General features: G+C 40.5%; 1 protein-coding gene across 7 annotated transcripts in view; it reads left to right on the top strand.

Annotated features, from left to right (window-relative positions):
• The window catches only part of SEMA6D (semaphorin 6D), a 53,057-nt gene extending 29,923 nt beyond the window's left edge, over positions 1–23,134 (top strand). For 3 of the 7 annotated variants that reach the window (XM_061182163.1, XM_061182164.1, XM_061182162.1), the window contains exons 2-18: positions 10,793–10,951; positions 11,351–11,462; positions 12,016–12,076; positions 12,186–12,248; positions 12,357–12,458; positions 12,693–12,783; positions 13,227–13,346; positions 14,033–14,121; positions 14,810–15,027; positions 15,127–15,258; positions 15,571–15,726; positions 15,820–15,993; positions 16,781–16,921; positions 17,017–17,094; positions 17,576–17,637; positions 19,541–19,708; positions 21,437–23,134. In XM_061182163.1, the coding sequence (XP_061038146.1) occupies positions 10,843–10,951; positions 11,351–11,462; positions 12,016–12,076; positions 12,186–12,248; positions 12,357–12,458; positions 12,693–12,783; positions 13,227–13,346; positions 14,033–14,121; positions 14,810–15,027; positions 15,127–15,258; positions 15,571–15,726; positions 15,820–15,993; positions 16,781–16,921; positions 17,017–17,094; positions 17,576–17,637; positions 19,541–19,708; positions 21,437–22,725 (3,165 nt within the window). In that variant the 5' untranslated portion in view covers positions 10,793–10,842 and the 3' untranslated portion in view covers positions 22,726–23,134. Of the gene's footprint in view, positions 1–10,792; positions 10,952–11,350; positions 11,463–12,015; positions 12,077–12,185; positions 12,249–12,356; positions 12,459–12,692; positions 12,784–13,226; positions 13,347–14,032; positions 14,122–14,809; positions 15,028–15,126; positions 15,259–15,570; positions 15,727–15,819; positions 15,994–16,780; positions 16,922–17,016; positions 17,095–17,575; positions 17,638–17,995; positions 18,053–19,540; positions 19,709–21,436 lie in introns of all 7 variants that reach the window. The other 4 variants (XM_061182168.1, XM_061182165.1, XM_061182166.1 and 1 more) reach the window with 4 other exon arrangements.
• The last annotated feature ends 1,978 nt before the right edge of the window (positions 23,135–25,112 follow it).

Here is a 25,112-nt window from a genome sequence, read left to right as displayed (position 1 = left end):
TAGGTGAAACAGAGAAGCTGGCAACAATCAAATTGTGGAGGACCTTGTAAATCCTGGAAATAAATTTGGACCTTATCATAGAGGCCTTCGGGAACCATAAAATTGTTTTTAGAGAAGGAAGTAACATGATGCTATTTGTGCTTTGAAAAGTTTATTCTGATGGCTTTGTGGGGAATAAACTAAAAGTCTAGGAGGGCAGAAACCAGTTCAGGGTAGATTCTAGAACAATGAAAAGAGAAATCAACAGGATGTACTGACAGGTTGGAAACAGGATGATGGAGGGGGAGAGATCTAGGGTGACTCCCAGGTTTAAGGCTTCAGTGACTGAGTAGGATCTTAAAAATATTACTAGCAACAATAATAATAATAATTGTAATTGTTGGATCCTTACCAGGTGCAAAGGGTTTGGCTACGTGCTTTACACAGATTATTTCATTAAATCATTGTAATATTAGTGCTTAAAAATTATCTTCATTTTATGTGTGAAAACTTGAGACTTTGAGAGGTGAAGTGACAGGCCCAGGGTCACATGGCTGGTAAGTGATAGTGCATGAATTTGAACCCAAGCACTTGGAGCTCAGAGCCTGCCCTCTGTAGGGAATTTAGCGGGAGTACAAGTCAAGACAGAGTATCTGAAGTTCAGATTTGCACCTTCCAAATTTAAGTTGTCTATATTTTATGAGCCGAAATATCTAGCAAGAGAGTTGCAAGCTGGATCTGGAGCAGAGAAGTATGATCTCTGCTGGGCATGTGGGGTGAGGATTCATCAATGAATCAGTGGTGGTGAAGAAGGTGTGCATAATGTGGGTGAATCTTCAAAGAGCCTGAACAGAGCCATGAAGAACCACATCTAAGGGTGGGCATGTTCGGACAAGTTTGGGAAGGTTGCTGACAAGGAGTAGCTAGAGAGGTGAGGAGATAACTATGAAAGCCAAAGGTAGAGCTTCAAGATCTGATGGAGGGACCACCATGACTGAATACTTCAGGGAGATGAAAGAAGATTTAAAATGAGGATTGAGGGAATTCCCTGGCGGTCCAGTGGTTAGGACGCCACGCTTCCACTGCAAGGGGGCATGGGTTCGATCCCTGGTCGGGGAACTAAGATCCCACTTGCTGCGAGGCGCGGCCAAAAAAAAAAAAAAGAGGATTGAGCTGGAGTTGACCGTAAGGTGATTGATGGACAAGAGTTGAAGTTAGACTGAAGTGAGTTAAAAATTTAATAAAGAGTGAGAAAATGGAGACAGTGGGCTGAGACTTCTCTTCAAAGCAGTTTGGCTGGGGAAGGGGTGAGAGACAGGGGGATAAAGGAGGCAGCCTCAGGATCAGGGAGATACTGTTTGTGATGCGAGCCACTTGAGATGCTGGTATGTGGAGGGGAAAGAACATGGGAGCGGTGGGTATTACACCAGGATGTTTGTTTATCTGAGCAGGCAGGGAAGTTGGAGTCTGCCCTCCAGCCCTCAGAAGGAGGTCCTGGACTCTGAGAAAAAGTGCTCCTACACTTTCAATCTATCTCCCTTTTATTACATGAAGAAACTCAAGCCCAAAAAGTGAGGTTTCCTGTCCATGGTCACAGAGCAAGTCCATGACCCCAGATCTACTGGTGCCTGGTCCCTTCCTCCCCTGCCGCCAGTGTCAGTGGGAGAAGCAGCCCTGACATTCCTTATGCTTCCAAGCTCCCAATCCTCCAGACTGACTGTTCCCTGCTCCATCAGAATGTACGTCCTTACAGATTCTGGTGTGTCAGCAGGGCTTCAGCTGTGGTGGGGGGCTGAGTCAGAGAGCTGCTTTGTCATTTCCTCAACATGCCAGAGGGCAATGTTTTAAGTTGTTCAAGTGTCATTAACAGAACAGTGCAGGAAACCTCTTCCTCTCACCTGGGCACCCAAGTTCCCAGAGGGAGGAAGGGTCTCAAAGTCAAGGGCCTTTCAGAAACCTCTTCCTGGCCCAGGGTCAGGGAGGATATATTTGTTCATACATGGTGCCCTGGTCCCCAAGCCCTTGTGCAGGAGAGGATCGGGCCAAGGGGGCGATGGTGGCAGTGGGGGTGACAGTAGAGCTTCCTTAAATGAGAGAGCTGATGCTCTCCCAAGAGACTCCATGAGTCAAGAATCACTTGGATGTAAGTAGCTACCCACGCTGCTGAGAAGTGCCCACAGTACCCTGCCCCAACTCCGCTAAGAGGTCTTCTGGAATCTGTATCATCATCTCTTCTTCTCACCTTCTTATACTCCAGAGGTTATGCTGTCAGCCTGGTTGTCACACCAATTAAATACTGATGTTGAGCACAGATTAAAATCCATAGCCCTACACAGAACGCACTGCCTAGTATCTAGAAACGTGAATGCTCTATAAACATAAACTTCTCTTTTGTAGTTGACCTTCAATTACAACCCTCCGTGTGTTGGTAGGTTCCAAGGAATAGCAATTAACTTCCTTCTCTTTGTTCTTTTTCAATCTACTTAAACCCATTGCTCCTTTTCCGTTTTGTCGTGTGGGGCTGTCAGGCCTTAGACCTATAACTCCTGTAACTCCATGGGCCGTCCTTCTCATGGACTGCAATGTGGACAGTGCCCCCTGGAATTTCATAGACTGTGGAGTGAATGGTGCCCTTTGCTGCAGCTCCAGGCCCACCCCGCTTCTCTCCTGCGGTTCACAGCACACTCAAATAAAAGAATGAATGCTATTTGGGAGCACCTAGGGTGATCATCCTCCCTGGGTCTGCTGCTCTCTGTTATTATTGTTGTTGTTTTGTTTAACAGTATTAAATAAATCTAAATCAGACAGGAATCCAAATTGCTAATCTTGCCCTGAGAGATTTAGCAGAGCTGGTAGTTTTCAGGACACATGACTAGTTCTTTTGTTTCTTCCTTCATTTACAGTTTATTCACAGTTGTATCAAGTATTGACAACTGTGAGACCTGCTTGTCCCAAGGGACTGACTCTTCTTCGGGCTCTGAAAAACTAGGAGGACTTAACTAGGCCAAGGATGGGAGGCAAGAAGGGCCATCCAGAGGGAAAGGAGGAGCAAAGGCTTGGTGGAAGTAGATAGCATAGGACACATTCCAGGGCCAGAACCATAGCCAGGGTGGTAGAAGCATGAGTAAAGAGGGAGAGAGACTCAAGATGAGGCTGGAGAGGGAGCCAGGACTCAGAACAGGAACTGCCTTAAAGCCTCATTGCAAAGATCTGGACTTTCTCCTAAGAGTAATAGGGAGTTCCTGGAGGATTATGAGATTCTATGATGGGGTTTATATTCTGAAAAGTTCATTCTTGTTTCATCTACAGAATGAATGGGAGACAAACAAGGGGCAGACAGAAAAGTAGGGAAAAGGTCAGAAGAATGTGGTAAAAGGGAAGGCAGGGAACCACAGTGCTTTAAAAAGCTGTGGACAGTCAACTGCGTCCAAAGCTACTGAGGGATTACATGAGATGGGACTGGAAAGTATCCATTGCATTGAGCTACCCGGAGGTCATCAGTGTTTTTACTAAAAGGCGTTATTGAGAGAGGAGCTAGAACAGAGGAAGTAGAAGACTGAGTGGGAGGTGAGGAGATGACAACAGTGAGAATGAAAAACTTTTTGTCAGTGTCTGCGAATGGAAAGAAAGAGATAGGCGGTGACTAGAGAAGGATCTGGGGTGACAGGAGCTTTTTCACCTTTTTTGTTTTTGAGATGAGAGGGGTGTGGGCAAATTTAAGTGCTAATGGATAATATTTAAGCAATAAAAATTTATAGAACATGCCGGAAGAGAAGAATATAATCCATGTTTTTTTCTGTTCCAGGAAAAACAGAAGGAGTTGGGTTTAAAACACACGGAGGGGAGTTGGGGAGTGAAATCCGCTTAAAACAGGAGAGAGGGAGGAAAAGCTTCATGACGAAGCATATAGGTTGATGTTCTTGGTAATGGGAAGGGGGAAGGATTGAGGAAGTTCCTAACTTACGGTTTATTTTCTATGTGAAGCAGCTATGAGGAGGGAGAAGAGATGAGGGCCTTGAGGTGAATGGGAAAAGTTTAAACTTACTGATTTGGGGTGTGGGCAAATCTAGTAGAGAAACATAGGATCCCCACAGTTTTATAGTGTGAGTTGTAGTTGGTGGTCAAGAATTCTGTGACATCAGTACATACCAAATTGCCGTAGACCGTGGTTGTCTTCCCTACAGCAGCTCAGCTGCTCTGGGGCAGGTGCAGAAGGCTGTGTTCATCCTAGGTAGAAACTTTGCAAGAAAGTCTGACACAGAAACAAAGGATGAGGGAGTCTAGAGTACAGGCAAAAGTATTATTGAAGTGGTTGACTACCGAATATTACATATAAGATGGATAAAGTGGTATGACAAGACTGGGGATGAATAATGGATTAGAAGTTAGGAGAAGAAAGGAGAGCAGTTAGTAGACTGAAGGCCCTGACGAGAAGGAAGAGTAGTCTGGGGAAAGCAGTCAAACAAGCTGGAGGGACAGAAGTTTGGGATCAAAGCATGCAGTGCTTGACTTCATGATTTTTGAGGTGAAGAAGCTATAGCTGATGAGTCCAAGAGTGGAACCATGGACCAGGACTGCTAAAGTCTTTGAAATGTTTTTCTTAGAGAAAGTGACTGGGAAGTTATCAGCTAAAAGAAAGGAGGAGGGACAGAACCTCAAGTAAGCACAGGATTTTATTGTAAAAGGATGGAGGCCCAAAGTCTAGAAGAAATACTGGGAAACTGGGCAGAAGCAACTCCGCTGTCAGACCCTGAGGTGTAGGGGGAGTGTGAGAGTCTAAACTGCTCCTCTTTGAGAAGTAGCATTTCCAGAAGAGAGCCAGGGATTTAAAATCAGCATGGTTCTTTCTGGGTTCTTTGGACTGGGGAGAAAATTAAGTAGGCCTACTGCATTTCTGAATTCTCATTTCCTTTGAACTAATATAGCTTTAAGAGAGACGGACTATAGGGACTTCCCTGGTGGCACAGTGGTTGAGAATCTGCCTGCCAATGCAGGGGACACGGGTTCGAGCCCTGGTCTGGGAAGATCCCACATGCCGCGGAGCAACTAGACCTGTGAGCCACAACTACTGAGCCTGCGCATCTGGAGCTTGTGCTCCGCAACAAGAGAGGCCGCGACAGTGAGAGGCCCGCGCACCGCGATGAAGAGTGGCCCCCGCTCGCCGCAACTAGAGAAAGCCCTCGCACAGAAACGAAGACCCAACACAGCCAAAATAAATAAATAAATAAATAGCGTTCCCTTTAAAAAAAAAAAGAGAGAGACAGACTATAGATCAATTTCTCTATCTGGGATTCATTAATTTCAAATTTGGCCACTATTCTGTAATCATAAAAAGAACTTGTATTAACCAACCGTATAAATTCTCTTGCTTAAAGAACTTCCTTTCTGTATTTCTTTTAGTTTGAGCCTGCTAACAATAAATCTCTCAGTTTTTGCTTATCTTAAACATCTTATCTTGCTTCATTTTTGAAGAATATTTTCACTGATTATAGACTTCTAGGCTTGAAATGTAATTTCTTTCAGCACTTTAAAAATGTCATTCTGTGGTCTACTGAATTCCATCATTTCTATTGATAAGTCATCCATCAGTATTCCTGCTTCTTTGAAGGTAAACTATCTTAGCTTTTAATATTTAAAAAATTTTTATTTTTAGCATCTTGACTATGATATATTTAAGTGTGTTTTTTCTTTGTATTTAGAAGTTCTTAGAGCTCCTTTAATGAGTGCCTTATGGTCTTTCATCAGTTTTGCAGCCATTATCTTGTCAGTTATTGCTTCTGTCCATTTTTCTCTCTCTTCTCACTCTCAGGGGCTCCCATATGTGACATCTTTTCACAAGATCCTATGTGTCTTTTACTCTCTGGTCTGTTTTTTCCAACCTGTTTGCTGTCCATGTTTCTGTGTGGTATTTTCTATTAACCTATCTTTCAGTTCACTAATCTTTTCTTCAGCTATAAGAAATATGTTGCTAAACACATCTATTAAGAAGCTTTAGTTCTGTGCTTTTTAGATGTAGAATTTATATTTAATTCTTTTTTAATAGATTCTAGGTATCTGGTGAAATTCTCCATCTTGTCATCTTTTTTTCTTGGACAAAATAAACATAGTTACTTTTTTAAACTATATCTGAGAATTCTAATACCTGGGTTACCTGTGGTCCTATTTTCTATTGTCTTTTTTCTCTCTTAATCTTAGTTCTTGGAATGTCTAGTAATTGCTGCTTGAATGTTGAGCATTTTGTGTAAAAAATTATAGTCTCTGTCACTCAAGCCCTGGCTATCTTGGCAGCTCTGAACTCCTTTTAAGAGCTATCCTCATTATATTTAGGTTTAAAATCAAGAATGTAAGGGAGAAGCCCATACAAAAAAAAAATCCAAAATATACTTACTCAGATTCCCTGCTCTCTCACTGAAAGGAATAACCTCATATAGGTATGTTCTTTACTATAAGGTTACACGTGAGGAAGGTGGTTCCCTCCTCCTTCTTGGAGGCATCTATGTCTATGAAGCTGTACCTTATGCTCTAAGAATACCTCTATTATTGTTATGATGATGTACATAAACAGTTGTACATAAATAGCTGTACAATATGAAAGAGTAAACATATCTCTTTTTTTTTTTTTGGCCCTTTTGCACAATAAGATCTAACAATAATAGTCATGATAATATTCAATAAGATTTACTAGAGATTTATTATAGGCCAGGTTCTGTGTTAGACGTTTTGTATAGATTATCTCATTTAATCCCCAGAAGAACCTATGAGGTAGTAAAGGTAATTATTCCTATTTTACACATGAGGAAACTGAGGTTTAAAGGGTTAATTCACCTTAAACAAGGTTCCAGAGCCAGGAAGTAAATGGCACAAGCAAGTTTGTGCTCAGATCTTTCTAACCTCAAGGTCTAGGTTCTTTTCCAACGTTTTGTCCTGCCTCTTGTCTTGCCTTCATTCCACGTAACTGGTTTGATGATTTCACCGAGCCCTGGAATCCTGGGATACTTCCTTAAATAAGGTGAGAACAAGGTAGTCTGAGGGGTTTACATGCAAATAAATCTCCTTCCTGGTACATTTTTCTTGGGTATTTCCAGATTCTTACCTCCCCTACTCAGCTTTGCTTTGATATATGTTTTTACATTAAATGCTTCCATTTATAAGTTCTGTGGGAAATCTGAAAGTAATTTTTTAAATAAAGCTTTATGCAGGGACAGGAAGTAATTAGTGGTGGGGTTTTATTTTTGGAGGATGAGATTGGGGAGGGGTGGGGTATAGGGAGAAATTGCTTTCTGCAGTGTCAGATGAATGAGTTACAGGAAATGATGGCTCAGCTAGCAGCTTGGTGCTTGCCAGTGAGTCAGCAGTGATTCCACCCTCAGTGTCAATGCTGGAATCACAGCTGTGAAAGACTCTCTTCCCGGCGAGGGCCCCTCCCTGCCTTGCTGTCTGGGGCATGGAAGCTCTGCCCACATAATGTGAACCATTCAGTTACCTGTCCTAGTGGAGAAAGATTCACAGAACTACCTTCTTGGGTTCATGCGGATATTTCTGTGTTTCTTTAGGATTCATTGGTGTTTCTGATTTTTTCCTCTGATACCCAGCAGAAACATCCAGTTTGGGATTGATGTAATAGCAGAATTTAATTCCTAGGGCAACATTTCATATTTTTACACTGCTTCAATGTCTAGGGTCTTTTTTTTTATTATTATTGAAGTATAGTTGATTTACAAATATTGTGTTAGTTTCGGGTGAACAGCAAAGTGATTCACTTATACATATATATATATATTCCTTTTCAGATTCTTTTCCTTTATAGATTATTACAAAATATTGAGTATACTTCCCTCTGCTATATAGTATGTCCTTGTTGTTTATTTATATATAGTAGTGTGTATATGTTAATCCCAAACTCCTAATTTATCCCCCCCCTTTCCCCTTTGGTAACCATAAGTTTGTTTTCTATGTCTGTGGGTCTATTTCTGTTTTGTAAATAAGTTCATTTGTATCTTTCCTTTTGTAGATTTCACATATAAGCAATATCATATGATATTTGTTTTTCTCTGTCTGACTTACTTCACTTGGTATGATAATCTCTAGGTCCATCCATGTTGCTGCAAATGGCATTATTTCATTCTTTTTTATGGCTGAGTAATATTCCATTGTATACATATATATGTGGTATATGTATATATACCACATCTTCTTTAGGGTCTTTATAAATGGCAAAGCAAGACAGGAGATGCTGCTTCAGGAAAAATGGTAGATTGAAAGAGGTCATTTTGTCATGATTGAAAATATGTGTGTGTGGCAAGAAGATTAAAACGAATCATTACGGTTGTTGGGTTGAGATGGTAGGATTGTTGGTGATTGCTTTTTACTTTTTTTCTAGGTTTGATAAATAGGCTCAAGTTGTAAAATTTATTCTAAAAACAGTTGTTTCGTATTTTAAACTAACTATCCACTTGTGGGAAAAAAACTGGCCAAATAGCTTTAATATTTTAGGATATCTTTTTCCCAGACTTTGCTCATATTCTTAAGGTCAACTTGGTCATATACATGGTGTCCTGTAGGAAGTGGGCAAGGAAGATTAACTTTGCTCAGAAGCTGTAGGTGGCAAGCTTTTAATTCTTTTAGAAATTAATGCTAAGAGAGATCGAAGAACCTTTCCCAGGTCGATTAGCTGGTAAGTGGTGGAGTTCCATTCAAGCCCCAGTCCCATTGCCACCAAAGTCCACACTCTTTCAACTAGAGTATAGAATGATGCTGCCGCAGGGCCCGGTCCTCCAGGCTTTTTTGCAGGGCATTTTTATTTTATTTTTTTAATTAATTTTTATTGGAGTATAGTTGATTTACAATGTTGTGTTAGTTTCTGCTGTACAGTCAGGTGAATCAGTTATACATATACATAAACATGTAGCCACTCTTTTTTAGATTCTATTCCCATATAAGTCATTAGAGTACTGAGTAGGGTTCCCTGTCCTATACAGTAGGTTCTTATTAGTTATCTATTTTATATATAATAGTGTGTATATGTCAATCCCAATCTCCCAATTTAGTCCCCCTTCCCCCTTGGTAACCATAAGTTTGTTTTCTATATCTGTGACTCTATTTCTGTTTTGTAAATAGGTTCATTTGTACCATTTTTTTAGATTCCACATACAAGCGATATAGTATTTCAAGTGTGTTAACTTACCGCTGGATTAGTTGCCCATTGAGAAAAATCGTATTGCAATATTTTTCTCTCTTTTTGAAAAACTAGGATTCTAAATTGCACATATACATACTTGGCTTCTACTCTAGTTAGAAAGACAAATACTGAGAGTGTTGTATAGAATGCATGTGTGTGCATCTGTGTTTTTGACATTAAGAAGGTGAAAGAGGCATGGTAAGTACTTGGTGGAGTGGTTGTACTCCCCCAGAATTTGAAGTGATTCTCATGATCACACCTAACGTTCTTAGATATATGAGATTGAGGCTAAAGCTAAATGTTTTACTGTTCAGTATAGTAGCTATAAGTGACAGTTTCTATTGAAGAAGGAGTGATATTGTTGCGAAGCAGAGGTTTTACAGTTTCACAGAAATACCCGTTGGCCCAGTAGGGCCTTAATTTATTTTTCTAATAAATCAATAACATTTAAAGATTTTTGCAGCTAATATTGTACAATTAATGCTATAAGCTTTGTTGAGATACTGACATACAATATACTGCACATATGTAATTGTACAACTTGTTAAAATTTAACATATGCCTACACCTATGAAACATCCCTTCAGTAAAGATAATGAGTGTATTCATTACCCCCCCAAAGATTTTTTTGGAGTGCTGTATTTTCTAAGAAAAAAAACCCCAGCCATTTAATTTCATTATGTAATTTGATGGACAAGGCCTGGGTGGGGACTCAGGTGATGTGAGACGTCTGGACCCTGATCTTGCCCTAAATAGCTCCATGAAATTCAGCAGTCCCTTAATTTTTCCAGGTCTTAGTTTTCTTATCTGAAAAATGAAGGGGTTGAACTAGATGGTCCCTAAGGCCCTGTATGGCTCTAAAGCTTAATAAAGCTAAGAGGACAGGCATACTTAGGGTATTGGTTTGTGTCCAAATGGTTTTATGTAAAAATATAGGCTTCCCCAGTCATCTGGTGTCAGCTGTGCTGCTTCATCCTGGCCCCTCTCTGCTTGATGGATTGATCATGAAATCATTTCATTTCTTTTAATTCTCTTTCACCCTGATTCAAGGTCATTCAAGTCATTACTTTCATGTTGTTCTTTCTAAGCTTGGGGAACTGTTCTACTTAAGAATTTAGGGATAGGGCTTAAATAATGCTGGGAATTTGGCAAGCCTCAAGGGGCTGTGAGGGGCAACAGGACTATCAGCTCCTTGGATACTCTCGAGGCAGCTTGGGCATTTTAGGGGGGAGGGGGCAGAGGCGAGCTGTACTGGATTTATTTCAGGGATGGGGGAAGGGAAGCAGACTGGAGTTTAATTAAAATTCTAATCCTAACTTTGCCCATCTTCTTATCAGCAACCAGCATTTCTGTTTGTGGTTCTGGTGATTTTGCTGTGATAACATATGTAGTTACCTCAAAAACTCTTGCAAACTGGCCTAAGATTTCAATATGCTCACCAGATGCTTTAATCAGACTTGGCATGATTCCATCTTTGGCCTGTGTTTTCAGAGATACCTCCTCCACCACTGCCATCTTTCTGTTGGGAGCAGGGGGCATTGGAGAGCTGGTGGTGAAAATTGAGCTGATTGCAAATGACAAAACAGTTTCATCACAGCACAGAGATCTTTCCAAACTATTTCTGTTTTCCCGTAGCTAAGTGGGATTTCTGCGGAGGGGCTGCTCTGATTTCATCTTGGCCCACCATGAGGTTCTTCCTGCTTTGTGCCTACATGCTACTTCTGATGATTTCCCAGTTGAGAGCAGTCAGCTTTCCTGAAGACGATGAACCCCTTAATACTGTTGACTATCACTGTAAGTAATCTAAAGAACATTCTCCTTTTCTAAGAAGGAAGCTTTTTTGGTTTTGATTTTCTAAGCATATTCGTTTTTAGAAAGAGAGACAGAGTTTTATGTCTTTATAATGTGTTACATACTAATTTATCCATAATCATTTCCTAGTGTCTGGAGAAAATGGGACAGTTTAGTTAGGTGCTTTTCTAAAGCAACCCATATATAGGTTATATGTTTTCAGTTAAAAGAAAAAGACCATTTGCTGACATTCACTGTCCTTTATTCATTCATATTAAAGACCTTAAGAGAGGAATTTAGTTAAAACCCTTTTACAACTAGTATATACAGCTAATCAATGCTGTATATCGATTCTTCAGCTCCGTAATCCTGACTGATGGTTTAGCCCATTTTTACTTGCAGATTCAAGGCAATATCCGGTTTTTAGAGGACGCCCTTCAGGCAATGAATCACAGCATAGGCTGGACTTTCAGCTGATGTTGAAAATTCGAGACACACTTTATATTGCTGGCAGGTAATTCTCCTCTCGTTGGTTTATTAGATTAAAATTCTTTTCTCTTGCGGTGCTTGCATTAATGTGTCTAGTTCATGAAAAACTAATATGTGATTGTGATCAAAAATTGCAAGTAGCCAAAAAAATATTCACCTGGAAGAGTCAGTGTTGTGTACCAGGAACAAAATATAGCAAAAACCTTTAGCAGTCTTATTTTATTACTGCCATCAAGAAATCATACACCATTCTTTATTCCTAAAGCAGCAGGAGAAAAAAATCTTTCTTTATTCTTTTTTAACTTGGAATTATTCAAGCAAATATTAGAAGTATGTCTGTGCTAATAGCAAGTAGCAGTTTGACCCATGCCTGAAAAGCTTTCTTTGCTCCCTAACCACAGTGATATATAAAAGCATCTCAGTAATGAAAAAGCACTCTTTGTTGACTTTGTTGGAGACAGAGAAAATCCAGATGATCTCCAAAACACAATAAAAGCAGATCTGTAAAAATAAAATAAGAATCAGCTTAACATTTTTATGTATTTACATGATATGACTTACTGCCTTGTTTCCAACAGGGATCAAGTTTATACAGTAAACTTAAATGAAATCCCCAAAACAGAAGTAATACCAAACAAGGTGAGCAAGTGCAGTTGGCAAATTTATTTGCACTCCCTCACAACTTGGGTAATGTCCCTCTCCCCTCAATATTTAAAATATTGAACTTTGGTTTGCTTGATTGATACAGAAACTGACATGGCGGTCAAGACAACAGGATCGAGAAAACTGTGCTATGAAAGGCAAGCATAAAGTAAGTGAAACAAACAAGTGCCTACTAGATTGAGTCTCTGTGGGGGCTTGAGCCCACAGTGTAAGCATACGGAATGTCTAATGTTAATGTAATTGTTACTTTCTTTAGGATGAATGCCACAACTTTATTAAAGTATTTGTTCCGAGAAACGATGAGATGGTGTTTGTTTGTGGCACCAATGCTTTTAATCCCATGTGTAGATACTATAGGGTAAGTATATTTTATACAATGTGCTTTTTTTAAATCAACTTTTCTTCCTTTACTGGAATGTCATTAGCGTCAAATCCTTTCTCCTATAGACCCAGTAATTTGTTTTGTCTCTAATGCTATGGAGGAAGAAAGACAGAATTCTTCCCATAGAATTTCAGTGCAAATAAAGCAGTATTGCCTTCAAACTTGTACATTGAACAGATATGACACTAGCTATTTATTTTTCTTTTGTAGTTGAATACCTTAGAGTATGATGGGGAAGAAATTAGTGGCTTGGCAAGGTGCCCATTTGATGCCAGACAAACCAATGTTGCCCTTTTCGCTGGTAAGATTCTTTAGTGTAATGAATATAAATGATTAATGACATTGAAGGTGCAAAAGGAATTTAAAGGAAGAAAAAAGCTCATAACTAGGATAGCTACCTTGACACAGGTGTTTCAAAGACTAAAAGCTATGAACAAGTTTTCAAAAAAGAGGAATTAAAAGTGAGCATATTATAAGTATTCTGACACTTGACTCTGTTGTTAACTAGGCCAGTGACCCTGAATAAGTTGCTTAACTTTTTGATGCTTCAATCCCTCATCCGTAAACTTAGATAATACCGTGGGTCAACCTGTCACAGGTTGATTATGAGCATCGGGTTTAGATTTATTTGTATATGTAGCAATAATGGAGGTGAAATCACTCCAAAGGATATAATACACTATATAAGATAACACACTTAGGATAATTATGGCTATTTTATCTAAATTATAACTTTGGTTTCAGATGGGAAGCTGTATTCTGCCACAGTGGCTGACTTCTTGGCCAGTGATGCTGTTATTTATCGAAGCATGGGCGATGGATCTGCCCTTCGTACTATAAAATATGATTCGAAGTGGATCAAAGGTATCTTTGAAGAACAGCTTTGTGAGATCACCAAGGGAAGTAGCATGGCCGAGTGGGAACAGGAGACCTGGGCATCAGGAAATTCAGTGCATGACTTTATATTGTTTATTTAGAGCCAGGTATAGGCTGCCTTGGTTGTGAACGGGAGCATTAATGGGGGATGAGGAGACCGGTAGCCATGTCAGGAAAGTAGATTTTTATCCTAGGTGACCTCAAAAAAAACATCTCAATTCTGTGTGCCATTTGCCTAACTCTAAATGCATGTAATAATCCTTGCCCACTTCCATCTACCTACCCTGGAAAGTTAACCCTGGGAATCGTTAGTTCATATCTGCAGAGTTATTTTGATCTTTGGAGTCTAGAAATCAAGATTTTTTATTTTCAACGTAAGAAGTTTCCTTCCCTAGTTAACTACAGGTTAATGAATAAATCTGTTGAAACAAAGACCTTTGTTGTAGTTCATTTCCCTGTAGGCTTTTTCTAGTCCATTAGCTAACATTAAAGACTCTGGGTTCCCTGACGCTTCAACACACCCATACTGGGACTCCACAAACTCGCTGGCATATCAGAGTTCTCCTTCGCTTGAATGTAGCAATGTGACATCTGTCAGTCATGCCTGGCAGTCAGGGTCTGATACTAATTGAATTATCCTTTAGGAACCAGTTTGTTTTCAATTTCTCTTTCAGAGCCACACTTTCTTCATGCCATAGAATATGGAAACTATGTTTATTTCTTCTTTCGAGAAATTGCTGTAGAACATAATAATTTAGGCAAGGCAAGTATATGATTGTGCACTCATACTGCATGGAATTGAGCCCACTTTGGTAAAGTCTTTGCATATTTTCCAGCACTCAAAGCATTTAGGGCCAAGTGCAGAGAGGTGAGTTGCTTATCCTGAGAATAATTGCTGTGAAATACCTGCACAATGGCCAGAGTAGGAACAGCAGCCTTGGGCCTTGAGAAGATTTCATTTTTTTTTTCTGTTACTACAGAGAATGTTCTGCAGGCTCCCTTGAGCTATGGATGCTTCTTTAACTCTTTAGAAATCTATTGATAGCTATTCTTTCTCGGCATCAAAAGGCAGCATGGAAAGTAAGGGCCCCTGTTCAATGTTGAATACTTCAGTACAAGCCCATATGATTCTAAAATATTGCGGCCCCTTCTATGCCAGGTTTAAGGATGGTGCATTTTGTTAACAATATGGGAAGCTAAGTGGGGGACAAAGTACGGGAATGGAGCTTCTTATGGAGCTTGTTTGGCAGAGCAGGAGAATGGCCCTTTTTGCTCACAGATAAATCTAGTTTACATTCTTACTCTACAGATCCCTAGAGAGAAGGCTGCCGGAGTCTTTTGAACCACATGTATCTTTAGCATGTTTCATCCCTCCCTTATCTGGCAGCTTTTTGTTCCTCTTCTTCCTGCATGCTCATAACCCCGTTGCTTTGCTTTTGTCCCGTGGGCAGGCTGTATATTCCCGTGTGGCCCGCATATGTAAAAACGACATGGGTGGCTCCCAGCGGGTCCTGGAGAAACACTGGACTTCATTTCTGAAGGCTCGGCTTAACTGTTCTGTCCCCGGAGATTCATTTTTCTACTTTGATGTTCTGCAGTCTGTCACAGACATAATACAAATCAATGGCATCCCCACTGTGGTCGGGGTGTTTACCACACAGCTCAACAGGTGAGAACAGATCCCTGGCACTTCAAAAGGCCTTCCATATCTAGCTTGTGGGAGCCGAGAACAGGCCCGTTGTTGCCTGATACTGTTCCTCTTTTTCAGCATTCCTGGGTCTGCAGTCTGTGCATTTAGCATGGATGACATTGAAAAAGTATTCAGAGGACGGTTTAAAGAACAGAAAACTCCAGATTCCGTTTGGACAGCAGTCCCTGAAGACAAAGTACCGAAGCCAAGGTAAGAAAAAAAAAACGGAGAGGATTTTTGTCTTTGACAAAACCCTCTGGTCACGGGAAGCATCCATCCTCAGAGAGCAGCTAGGCCAACCTCCCACTCCAGGAAGGGTCCCTGTGCAGCGCTACAGACAGAAAGTCAGTGAATATGACTCTGAGAGCCTGAATATGGAGAGCCCGCAGAGTTCAGGGAAATAGCATCGCTCCTCTGGTTTGGCTCACTCTCCTTTCTCTCTTGACCTCTTCTTCCAGAATGGACACTTAATCCCTAGATACAAATTGTGAGGGAGGACAAAACACACTATTTTCCTTTCAGGCCTGGCTGTTGTGCAAAGCATGGGCTTGCCGAAGCTTATAAAACCTCCATCGATTTCCCAGATGAAACCCTGTCGTTCATTAAATCCCACCCCCTGATGGACTCTGCCGTCCCACCCATTGCCGACGAGCCCTGGTTCACAAAGACTCGGATCAGGTAAGACTGTGCAGAAACACGGGCCCTCTCCCATCCAGTGGCTTCCCTTCCTGTTGCCCTCCCCCCCTGACCTGGCTCCCCCTCCTCTGGCAGGTACAGACTGACGGCCATTGCCGTTGACCATTCTGCTGGACCCCACCAGAACTACACAGTCATCTTTGTTGGCTCGGAAGCTGGCATGGTACTTAAAGTTTTGGCAAAGACCAGTCCTTTCTCTTTGAATGACAGTGTGTTACTGGAAGAGATTGAAGCGTACAACCATGCAAAGTAGGTATATTTTACGAGAACACTCTTTAGTACTTCCAGTGTGTGTTTCATCTAGTCATTTCCTTTCAGCCCTCTAAATTAGCAGTGGTTTGGCATATTAGTGTTTTGTTTTGTTTTGTTTTTTTCCTCACTGAAATAAAACCCGGGTTTGTTGTTTTCCTGAGTCCACTAGGGCTTGGAGGGTGGACGGTGATGAGTTTAAAAATAATTCAGCCCTTGTTTGTCACCTATGGAAAATGAGGATATTTTACCACCACCCTCTTACCTTGCAGATGTATTTCAGGATGCTACATGGAGCAGACAGTTGATTGCAAACACACACACACAGTACACCATAATTCTTCTAACCACTGATATAAAAAATTACGTGGACCATTAATACAAACAAGAAATAGATGAGAGAAATGGAGCAAAGAAGACTAAGGAGAGATCCAGAAATATCTAGCACAGGAAGATTTAAATGCATTAAAACGTTATCCTTTTTCTTCCCTATAGTCTAACATGCTCTTCACAAATGCAATTCCCTTCGATCATCAGAACGGGAAGCCAATCTTTAAAAAACCCTTTGTCCAGCCTGAAATTAAACCAGCCATGCAGAGCAGTAGAAGATGAATCACATAATTATTACTTCCTAAACTACGTGCGTGCCTGGTTTGCTACTGAGAGTATTCCTCAACGCCTCCCCAGCTCTCAATAATTGCAAAAACCAAACCTCACTTGCCTTGTATAGTTCCTGTAGCTTTTGACTTACTAAACGTATATGTTCAAAATGTCTCCCACAATATAGGTGCAATGCTGAGAATGAGGAGGACAGAAAGGTCATCTCACTCCAGTTGGATAAAGATCATCATGCTTTATACGTGGCGTTCTCTAGCTGTGTTATCCGCATCCCCCTCAGTCGCTGTGAGCGTTATGGATCATGTAAAAAGTAGGCTGATGTTTCTTTCCTTATCCCGGGTCTTACAGCATCATTACCTTTGATGATGAGAAAATTCAAGTTACATTCTGTTTGGTTTTATACAGGTCTTGTATTGCATCTCGAGACCCGTACTGTGGCTGGTTAAGCCCAGGGGCCTGTGGTCAAGTGACCCCAGGGATGCTGTAAGTATACTTTGTCACATTAGCTGAGATCTTCTCCAGATGTGCTTCTATCTTCTCCAGGGACTCTAAAGCTAGAAATTTTAGAAAACTTCCAATAACACGACTTTTCTTTTTTGCTTTACTTTTCTTTCTTTCTTTCCTTTTTTCTGTTTGTGTTTTTTGTTTGTTTGTTTGTTTTGTGTGGGAGAAGGAAAAAAAAAGAAAATCTGGAGCTGTGAGAGGGAAAGGAGATTGTAGACAGTGAAATACCTACGGGAAATGGATGGAGAGAAGGAACCAATTCTCTTCTGCTCTCTTAAACATTCTAGTTACCAAATATTTAATAGAAATACTCATTTTAGCAAGCTACGTTGAAATGTCCTTTTTTTTTCTGTCTGCTCCTTCTTACTAATCCATCTGTGTTCTTGGTTCTGCTCTGGTTGTCACTTGTGTTCCTATGAAGGCTGTTAACTGAAGACTTCTTTGCTTTCCATAACCACAGCGCTGGAGGATTTGAACAGGACACGGAATATGGCAACACAGCCCATCTAGGGGACTGCCATGGTAAGACCGAATCTTCCTTTCCCTCCTGGTGCTTCTTTTTGACCACATTTGCACGTGAACATTATTTTACAATCAGCCTTTTATAATGACTCAGGACACATGCCACCTAGCATTTAACTTAAACTTCACAAAAGCTGAGCTATTTGGTCATGGGGATACATTAGAGAAGAATCTTACTTTTTTGTTTCCTTCACCGTTTACAATCTTGTAGGAAATCTAGAGAAAGGTAGTCTAAGCAGTAGGTTAATCTTTTAATTTATAGTCCTTTCTTTTGACTTTTTGAGTTAATTGGAATTCGTAAATTTTTGCTTTCTTTTGGTTACTTTTTACTGATTACTTGTTCCTTTAATTCTTTTAGAAATTTTGCCTACTTCAACTACACCAGATTACAAAATATTTGGCGGTCCAACATCTGGTTAGTTTTTTTTCATTTTTTTGAATTAACAACCTTTTCTTTCCTTCAGTTCAGCATTTTCAGCCCCTTCTCCCCTCCTTTTGCACAGTTTGGCAGCCCTTCATTTTTGTGCTTTGACTCATAACCCCCCTGATGGTCCGAAAGACTTTTTCTTATTCAGCACTTCACCCTGTATAGCATGTTTACAGCCCATCATTGACCAAGGCACATCCTTTAAGAAAAATCCAATGGATTAACATAGGCTGCATTCCAGCTGCACGTCCGTCCACCCAAGCTTTCTTCTCTCTCACCCCTGTGCATTGTGAATGTTCCCTCTGGCCATCTGTATTTAATGGATGGCAGAATTTCATTATTTACCCCTTCTCTCCTCACCTTTCCTAAGACCTAGTAAACAAATACACATTTCCCCAAAATGTGTATTTATAAATTTGAGAGATCTTTTCTGAATGGTTTGTGGTAATCCCAGAAACCTTTGAATGTTGTGGTCTCAGTGGTGTGAAAAAGGTTCTCATCGAATGAAGCTGGTTTCTGATGTATTAAGATGTTCACCGGGCTCCCTGTGCCCCTCTTGTCTGCATCCGTTTTGGAGTCTTCATGTGTGACTGTTGCACCAGTCTGAATTGGGGTCTCCAGGGGTTTAACCTAAGATCATATGCTTACATTTTGAGGGAAAATCTACTTGGCAGAAATCAGTAATAGACACGCTAAGAGGTTAAGTTACTCCCGATCCTATTGCTGGTTCTAAAACTTACCAGCAGTTTCATTCCTCAGAGGGGAGAAAAGGATGGAAGATCTTGTGTATCAGAACATCCTTATTCAGCTTGTAAATGCCATTTCTTCTGCATGAGTTGCTGCTAACTCTTTGGAAGAAACTCCCCAGGCATTTTGGAAGGCACGGACAAGGTTCATCCCTGCTTCAGTGCTTTACCATGGGTGGTGAGCCCTCAGTGCAGTCAGTAATCTACAGATAGATGAGACGTCTGTGGTAAAGCAGGACAGCCTCTTTGTCAGGTCTAAAATCAAGTGTTTATGCAGACCTAATCAGGTGTTTTCTGATGACGTTACACTGTAGGTTCCCCAGTAAAGGCAATACAGTTTCCAACCATCTATGAAAATGCTTTAAAAATATATACACAAAAAAGAAGTGATGTTGTCTCACAAAAGGATGAGAAACTAGCAATTAGTCTTTGGGATTCATCGTACCTTTTCCATGAGTGTCATTAATCACCGCAGAGGCTTCGTAGAGGAGTATTTTCAGTGTCTTCAAGTTCGAAATCTGCTTAATATGTCTTTATTGTTCATTTTTAGCTTATATTTTTCCCTTGCAAGAAAAGGATTTGGTATAATCTCCTTGGATGTGTTTTTATAAAATCCTAGAACAGGCTTTCTCATAAAATTTGCTTAAACTTTACTTGAAAATACAACAGACCAGTCAGAAGCAATCCGCTGTCACTACCCATGTTAATAAAAATCTGTTTGCCACCACAGACATGGAGGTATCTTCATCTTATGTTACCACAATGGCAAGTATCCCAGAAATTACACCTAAAGTGATTGATACCTGGAGACCTAAACTGACCAGCTCCCGGAAATTTGTAGTTCAAGATGACCCAAACACTTCTGATTTTACTGATCCTTTATCAGGTATCCCAAAGGGTAAGGCCTCACCAGGGAACTCATCTCTCACTGAGTGGAAACCTGATTCCTAATGTCTCTGAGGAACGTGTGGAGGTGAAGCCGGACGGAGCTGGCTCTGTTGTTACCATTGCCGCCACTGGCCACAGTCACACCGGTTTTCTGTGGTTACGTGGAGTGTGCATTCCTTAGCAGATGAAAGAGGCGGAAAGCTGTTGAAGAAGGAGTTGGTGAAACAGCCACTCAGACAGTCTAATCCGTGTTGGCTTCTGTCTGAAGAAGCTACACTCTGCTGGGTTTCAGAGAATTCCGAGGGTCACCCCAGCGATATCCAAAAACAAAACTCATTAATTGCAAATATCCTGATATCGGATGTTTTGTTGAGGAGCCTTTCCCAGAAGACTTTTGTTTAGCTGCAATTTACAATGCAATCTGAAAAGTAAGGGAGGCGCGAAGTTGTTTGAATGCCACAAGCACTAAAACCTAACAGAGTGCTTCTCCGTAACTATCATTTTCAGCCCATAATAGAAGCATTTATCAAAGAGCTGTCTGCTGAGTTACCTTGTTAGACAGATCACTCTGGGAAAAAATCTATTCTTTAGTGCTTACTAAACTGTGGTATCAGGTTTCCAATCAGTTTTTATAGCAGTGCATTGTCATTTATGATTTACATCTGTTGATTTTGGTTTTATTTGTTTTCATTGTAAACAATTTTATAATCATTCTTCCTCTTTTATTTTCTTTAGTAATTCCATTTCTCTCTACATTTCTTTCTTTGTCTTTCACAATGCCACTGAATTCCATAGCCCTCAACATTGGTTAAAAACAACTAATGTTCAAAGGCCTTAGTACTAACCTAGAGCAACAGAATCTTCAAATCACTCTGACTTACCTTACTCTGGGATAGCTGTGCTTGTAGCATGTAACAGACTTGGATACCTCTTAAACTAACATGTCTAGATGTCTGTGGTTGCATTAAAAATCCCAATAATTATAAACTAATTCACTCTTCTTCTTCTAGTCTAATTTAAATATTTCTTAAATATCTTAAGACAATTGGATGATATTACTTAACATAGTATATTTCCTTAGACTGTCTGGATTTCTTTCATAGCAGGCAATTCAAGAATGCTTCACTCCAAGATGGAATGAAAAAAAAAAAAATCAAAGTAAACATGAAAGGCTATATTTGTAGCTAACAGTGACCAAGCAGATGCTTTTAGTTTGTGAACGAACTATATACTTTCATTCTAATTAAGATAGCATAATTGTATTAGCATAATTATTTTAGCAAAATATATTTATGCCAATTCATACATTGCCCTAATCCCAGTAGCTGCCCTTTAATCCTGATTTATGAATTAAGAGAAAATCATGAGAAAAAAACATTTTATGAGTTTAAAATGGGCCACTTAGAAAATATATACTTTCTAGCTCTAATTTTTAGGTAGAAACTCTTAAAATTTTGAATGTTGTGTAACAACTATTTAAGAGGGATTGGAGGGGAAAAGACAAATACAGATCAGTGGAAGATTAGAGTTATCCTGGTATTTGTAGCGATCATAAATGTCTCTGGGGATCCTATTGGGATTAAAGAAAAAAATATGGAATTTTGGAGTCCACCTCACCCTCCAAGCTAAGCATATGGACCATGTGAAGGTAGTGTTGGTTCAATGGGAGCCATTTGCTGGCTAATATTGTTTTAAAGAAGCTCCTCACTCAGACTCTTTTCCTGTGTGTCTACTGCAGGTGTACGATGGGAAGTCCAATCTGGAGAGTCCAACCAAATGGTCCACATGAATGTCCTCATCACCTGTGTCTTTGCAGCTTTTGTTTTGGGTGCATTCATTGCAGGTGTGGCAGTATACTGCTATCGTGACATGTTTGTTCGGAAAAACAGAAAGATCCATAAAGATGCAGAATCTGCCCAGTCGTGCACAGACTCCAGTGGAAGTTTTGCCAAGCTGAATGGTCTCTTTGACAGCCCAGTCAAGGAATATCAACAGAATATAGATTCTCCCAAATTGTATAGTAACCTGCTGACCAGTCGGAAAGAGCTGCCACCCAATGGAGATACGAAATCCATGGTCATGGACCATCGAGGCCAACCTCCCGAGCTGGCTGCTCTCCCGACACCTGAGTCTACACCTGTGCTTCACCAGAAGACCCTGCAGGCCATGAAGAGCCACTCAGACAAGGCCCACAGCCATGGGGCTTCAAGGAAAGAAACCCCCCAGTTTTTTCCTTCTAGTCCTCCACCCCATTCCCCACTAAGTCACGGACATATCCCCAGTGCCATTGTCCTTCCTAATGCTACCCATGACTACAACACATCTTTCTCAAACTCCAATGCTCACAAAGCTGAAAAGAAACTTCAAAACATTGACCACCCTCTTACAAAGTCATCCAGTAAAAGAGATCACCGGCGTTCTGTGGATTCCAGAAATACCCTCAACGATCTCCTGAAGCATCTCAATGACCCAAGTAGTAACCCCAAAGCCATCATGGGAGACATCCAAATGGCCCACCAGACCCTAATGCTGGATCCCGTGGGACCTATGTCTGAGGTCCCGCCCAAGGTCCCTAACCGCGAGGCATCACTCTACTCTCCTCCCTCAACTCTCCCCAGAAATAGCCCAACCAAGCGAGTGGACGTCCCCACCACTCCCGGCGTCCCAATGACTTCTCTGGAAAGACAAAGGGGTTATCATAAAAATTCCTCCCAGAGGCACTCTATATCTGCTATGCCTAAAAACTTAAGTTCACCAAATGGTGTTTTGTTATCTAGACAGCCTAGTATGAACCATGGAGGCTACATGCCCGCCCCCGCAGGGGCGAAGGTGGACTATATTCAGGGAACACCAGTGAGTGTTCATCTGCAGCCTTCCCTCTCCAGACAGAGCAGCTACACCAGTAACGGCACCCTTCCCAGGACGGGACTAAAGAGGACACCGTCCTTAAAACCTGACGTACCACCAAAGCCTTCATTTGTTCCCCAAACCACATCTGTCAGACCACTGAACAAATATACTTACTAGGCCTCAAGTGTGCTCTTCCCCATGTGGCTTTATCCTGTCCATGTTGTTGAGAGGATGATGTTGTAAGAGTACCTTAAGACAAGAGACTCGCTTGTATCTTAAGAGAACCAAGTGGCCAAAGAAACTCTTCCTAACTTTGGCAACATCAGAACTTGCCATACGTAGCTACTGCAGCAAGGCTTCTGTGTACTTGCCTGAAAACAAAGGAAGGTGCTGGTCATTCCATTTCTTTTGTTTGAAACTAAAGAGATACGTGGCTCCAAGGGGCTACCTGTAACCAGTACAAAGAGCTGATACAGTGCTCAGAAAAATCTGTCTGTGAGCAAATACTTGAAAATGGGTTCAACTTAGACTGCCATTCTGTGTGGTCTTCCCATTAAATGTGAACATTTTAATATGTATGCATTCACCTTGCCTCTTGCACAAATGTCAAAAAACAATGGTAATGTCTCAAAGAAAAGAAGTTGTAGATTACCAAACAATTTGCTAAAAATTCAGTCTTTGACCCAAACTGTAGCATTTTTTTACGTGTGGCATTTTTTTCATGCCACCAAGGAACTGTGTTGCGTGTGCATGTGTGTGTGCGTGTAAGTGTAAGTGTGTGTGTGCGTGTGTGCGTTCTGTCCCCACTAGGATTTGTTTAGGTGCCCATGGCATCTTTTTGTGCTATGGAGTTGTTTACAGCACATGACTGAACAAGAGACAATAACCTCTTCCCACAGCAGTCCATTGGGTTCAGCTTTGAGAAAGAAAGAAAACCGAGGCTGATTTTGACGGTCAAAATGATTAACTTGACTTACGTGTTACCCAATGCCAGAATGTAAGAGTTCTAAGTAATTTTGTGCTGCTATTCACTAAAACTTCTATAACAGTCTTGCCAGCTTAAGGAGATGGAGATGATAAGAGGTATCCTTGATTTATCCACCAGTATTCAGTAGTAAAATTCACCTGTCCACTGTGAATCCAAGCCCGAATCACTCTACTTAACCTTGGACACACTAACGAGGTTTTATTTTGATTGTGTTTGGTTTCTCCCATGTAGTAAAATTCCTCTTCTTTTAACTCCCCCTAACCCCAAGATCAAACAAACAAACAAACAAAAAAACAGAAAACCACACACACACACACACACACACACACACAAAACAGAAGACAAAAGAAGGGGATGTGAGAAGGTTGTAATTGGCTTAGCAGAAACAGTCTGTGAAAACCTAACAGTGGTGCAATCATGTTGTCTATGTTGTGTGATGTGAGAATTTTCTCCTAAGTCATGCAGGTAATGACAGTATACTGTACATATTACATGTGAGTTTACCTAAATCTGTGCATTTTGTGCCTTATTCATGAGAATGATAGAAGTACTCAAATATGTCAAGTGTTTTCAGTATAGCACATCATTTACTGAGTGCCAGTTGTAAATGTTTTTCAACCAGCACCTGAAAAGACTTTTAAAACATCCTAACAACAATCTAGAACAGTTAATTGTAAAACAATCTATCCAAATAGCTGCATTACATCCTTTGCCATGATAAACATTCCACTCCTACTTTCTTAAGGATGAAACAGTGATAATGTGAAGTCAAATGAGGTTTCCTGGGTAATGTGACACCTGCGGAAACCATACGGAGTCATTTATTTGTAGTTTTGCAGAAGCCACTTAGAGCTGATGATGTGCAACCCTGATGACGATTTCGGTTAATATGCTGCACACCACGGTTTACTGAACCTCATCTAGAAAGTATCAAGACAGAGGAATGCTCCTGACTTAGTCAGACAAGTAAGTTCAGCTGTTTTCCTGATAATATCTATTACTTGGGGGAGATGGGTTGCAGAAGACCAGAGCATTTTTATGCAGAATGTAGAATATGGATGCAGTTATTCTTTTCCTTTGAGAATATTGTTTAATAAAGAACGCGATTCCCTGAGGTCTCTGGAAGCTCAAAAGCTAAAACTTCTGTTCTTGAAACACTTCAGCTTTGAAACTAAAATATTACAGATTGATAATAAATTAAACCAACCAACGATAAACACTACTCAGTCCATCGCTGACAAACCTGTTTGAATTCACCTTACCAATATTAATCCCAGCGTGCGGAAAGTGGAACAGTAACTCTATGTGAACCCGGATAACATTTTGTAACATTGTGCTGCCTTGTAGTTTGTAATGTGAGTTCTATCAGTATTTATGTTGAAATTTCTAACATAAAATCTAGTCTGTATCCTGTTAATTTAATTTTTAAATGCTTTATCCATTTGTGCAAAGGTAAACACAGATTGTATCTTTTTTAATGGTACGGCATAAAAAGTAACCCTAAAGTGAAGTGGCTCTATACTGTTTTATAGAGTACTTTAACATGTATAGATATCTTGTAAACTTGTATTGTGGA

This window comes from Eubalaena glacialis, chromosome 2, assembly GCF_028564815.1.
Source record: "Eubalaena glacialis isolate mEubGla1 chromosome 2, mEubGla1.1.hap2.+ XY, whole genome shotgun sequence".
Taxonomy (NCBI): domain Eukaryota; kingdom Metazoa; phylum Chordata; class Mammalia; order Artiodactyla; family Balaenidae; genus Eubalaena; species Eubalaena glacialis.
The sequence above is the reverse complement of the archived record's forward strand: the minus strand, read 5'-3'. Positions and strand labels throughout refer to the sequence as shown.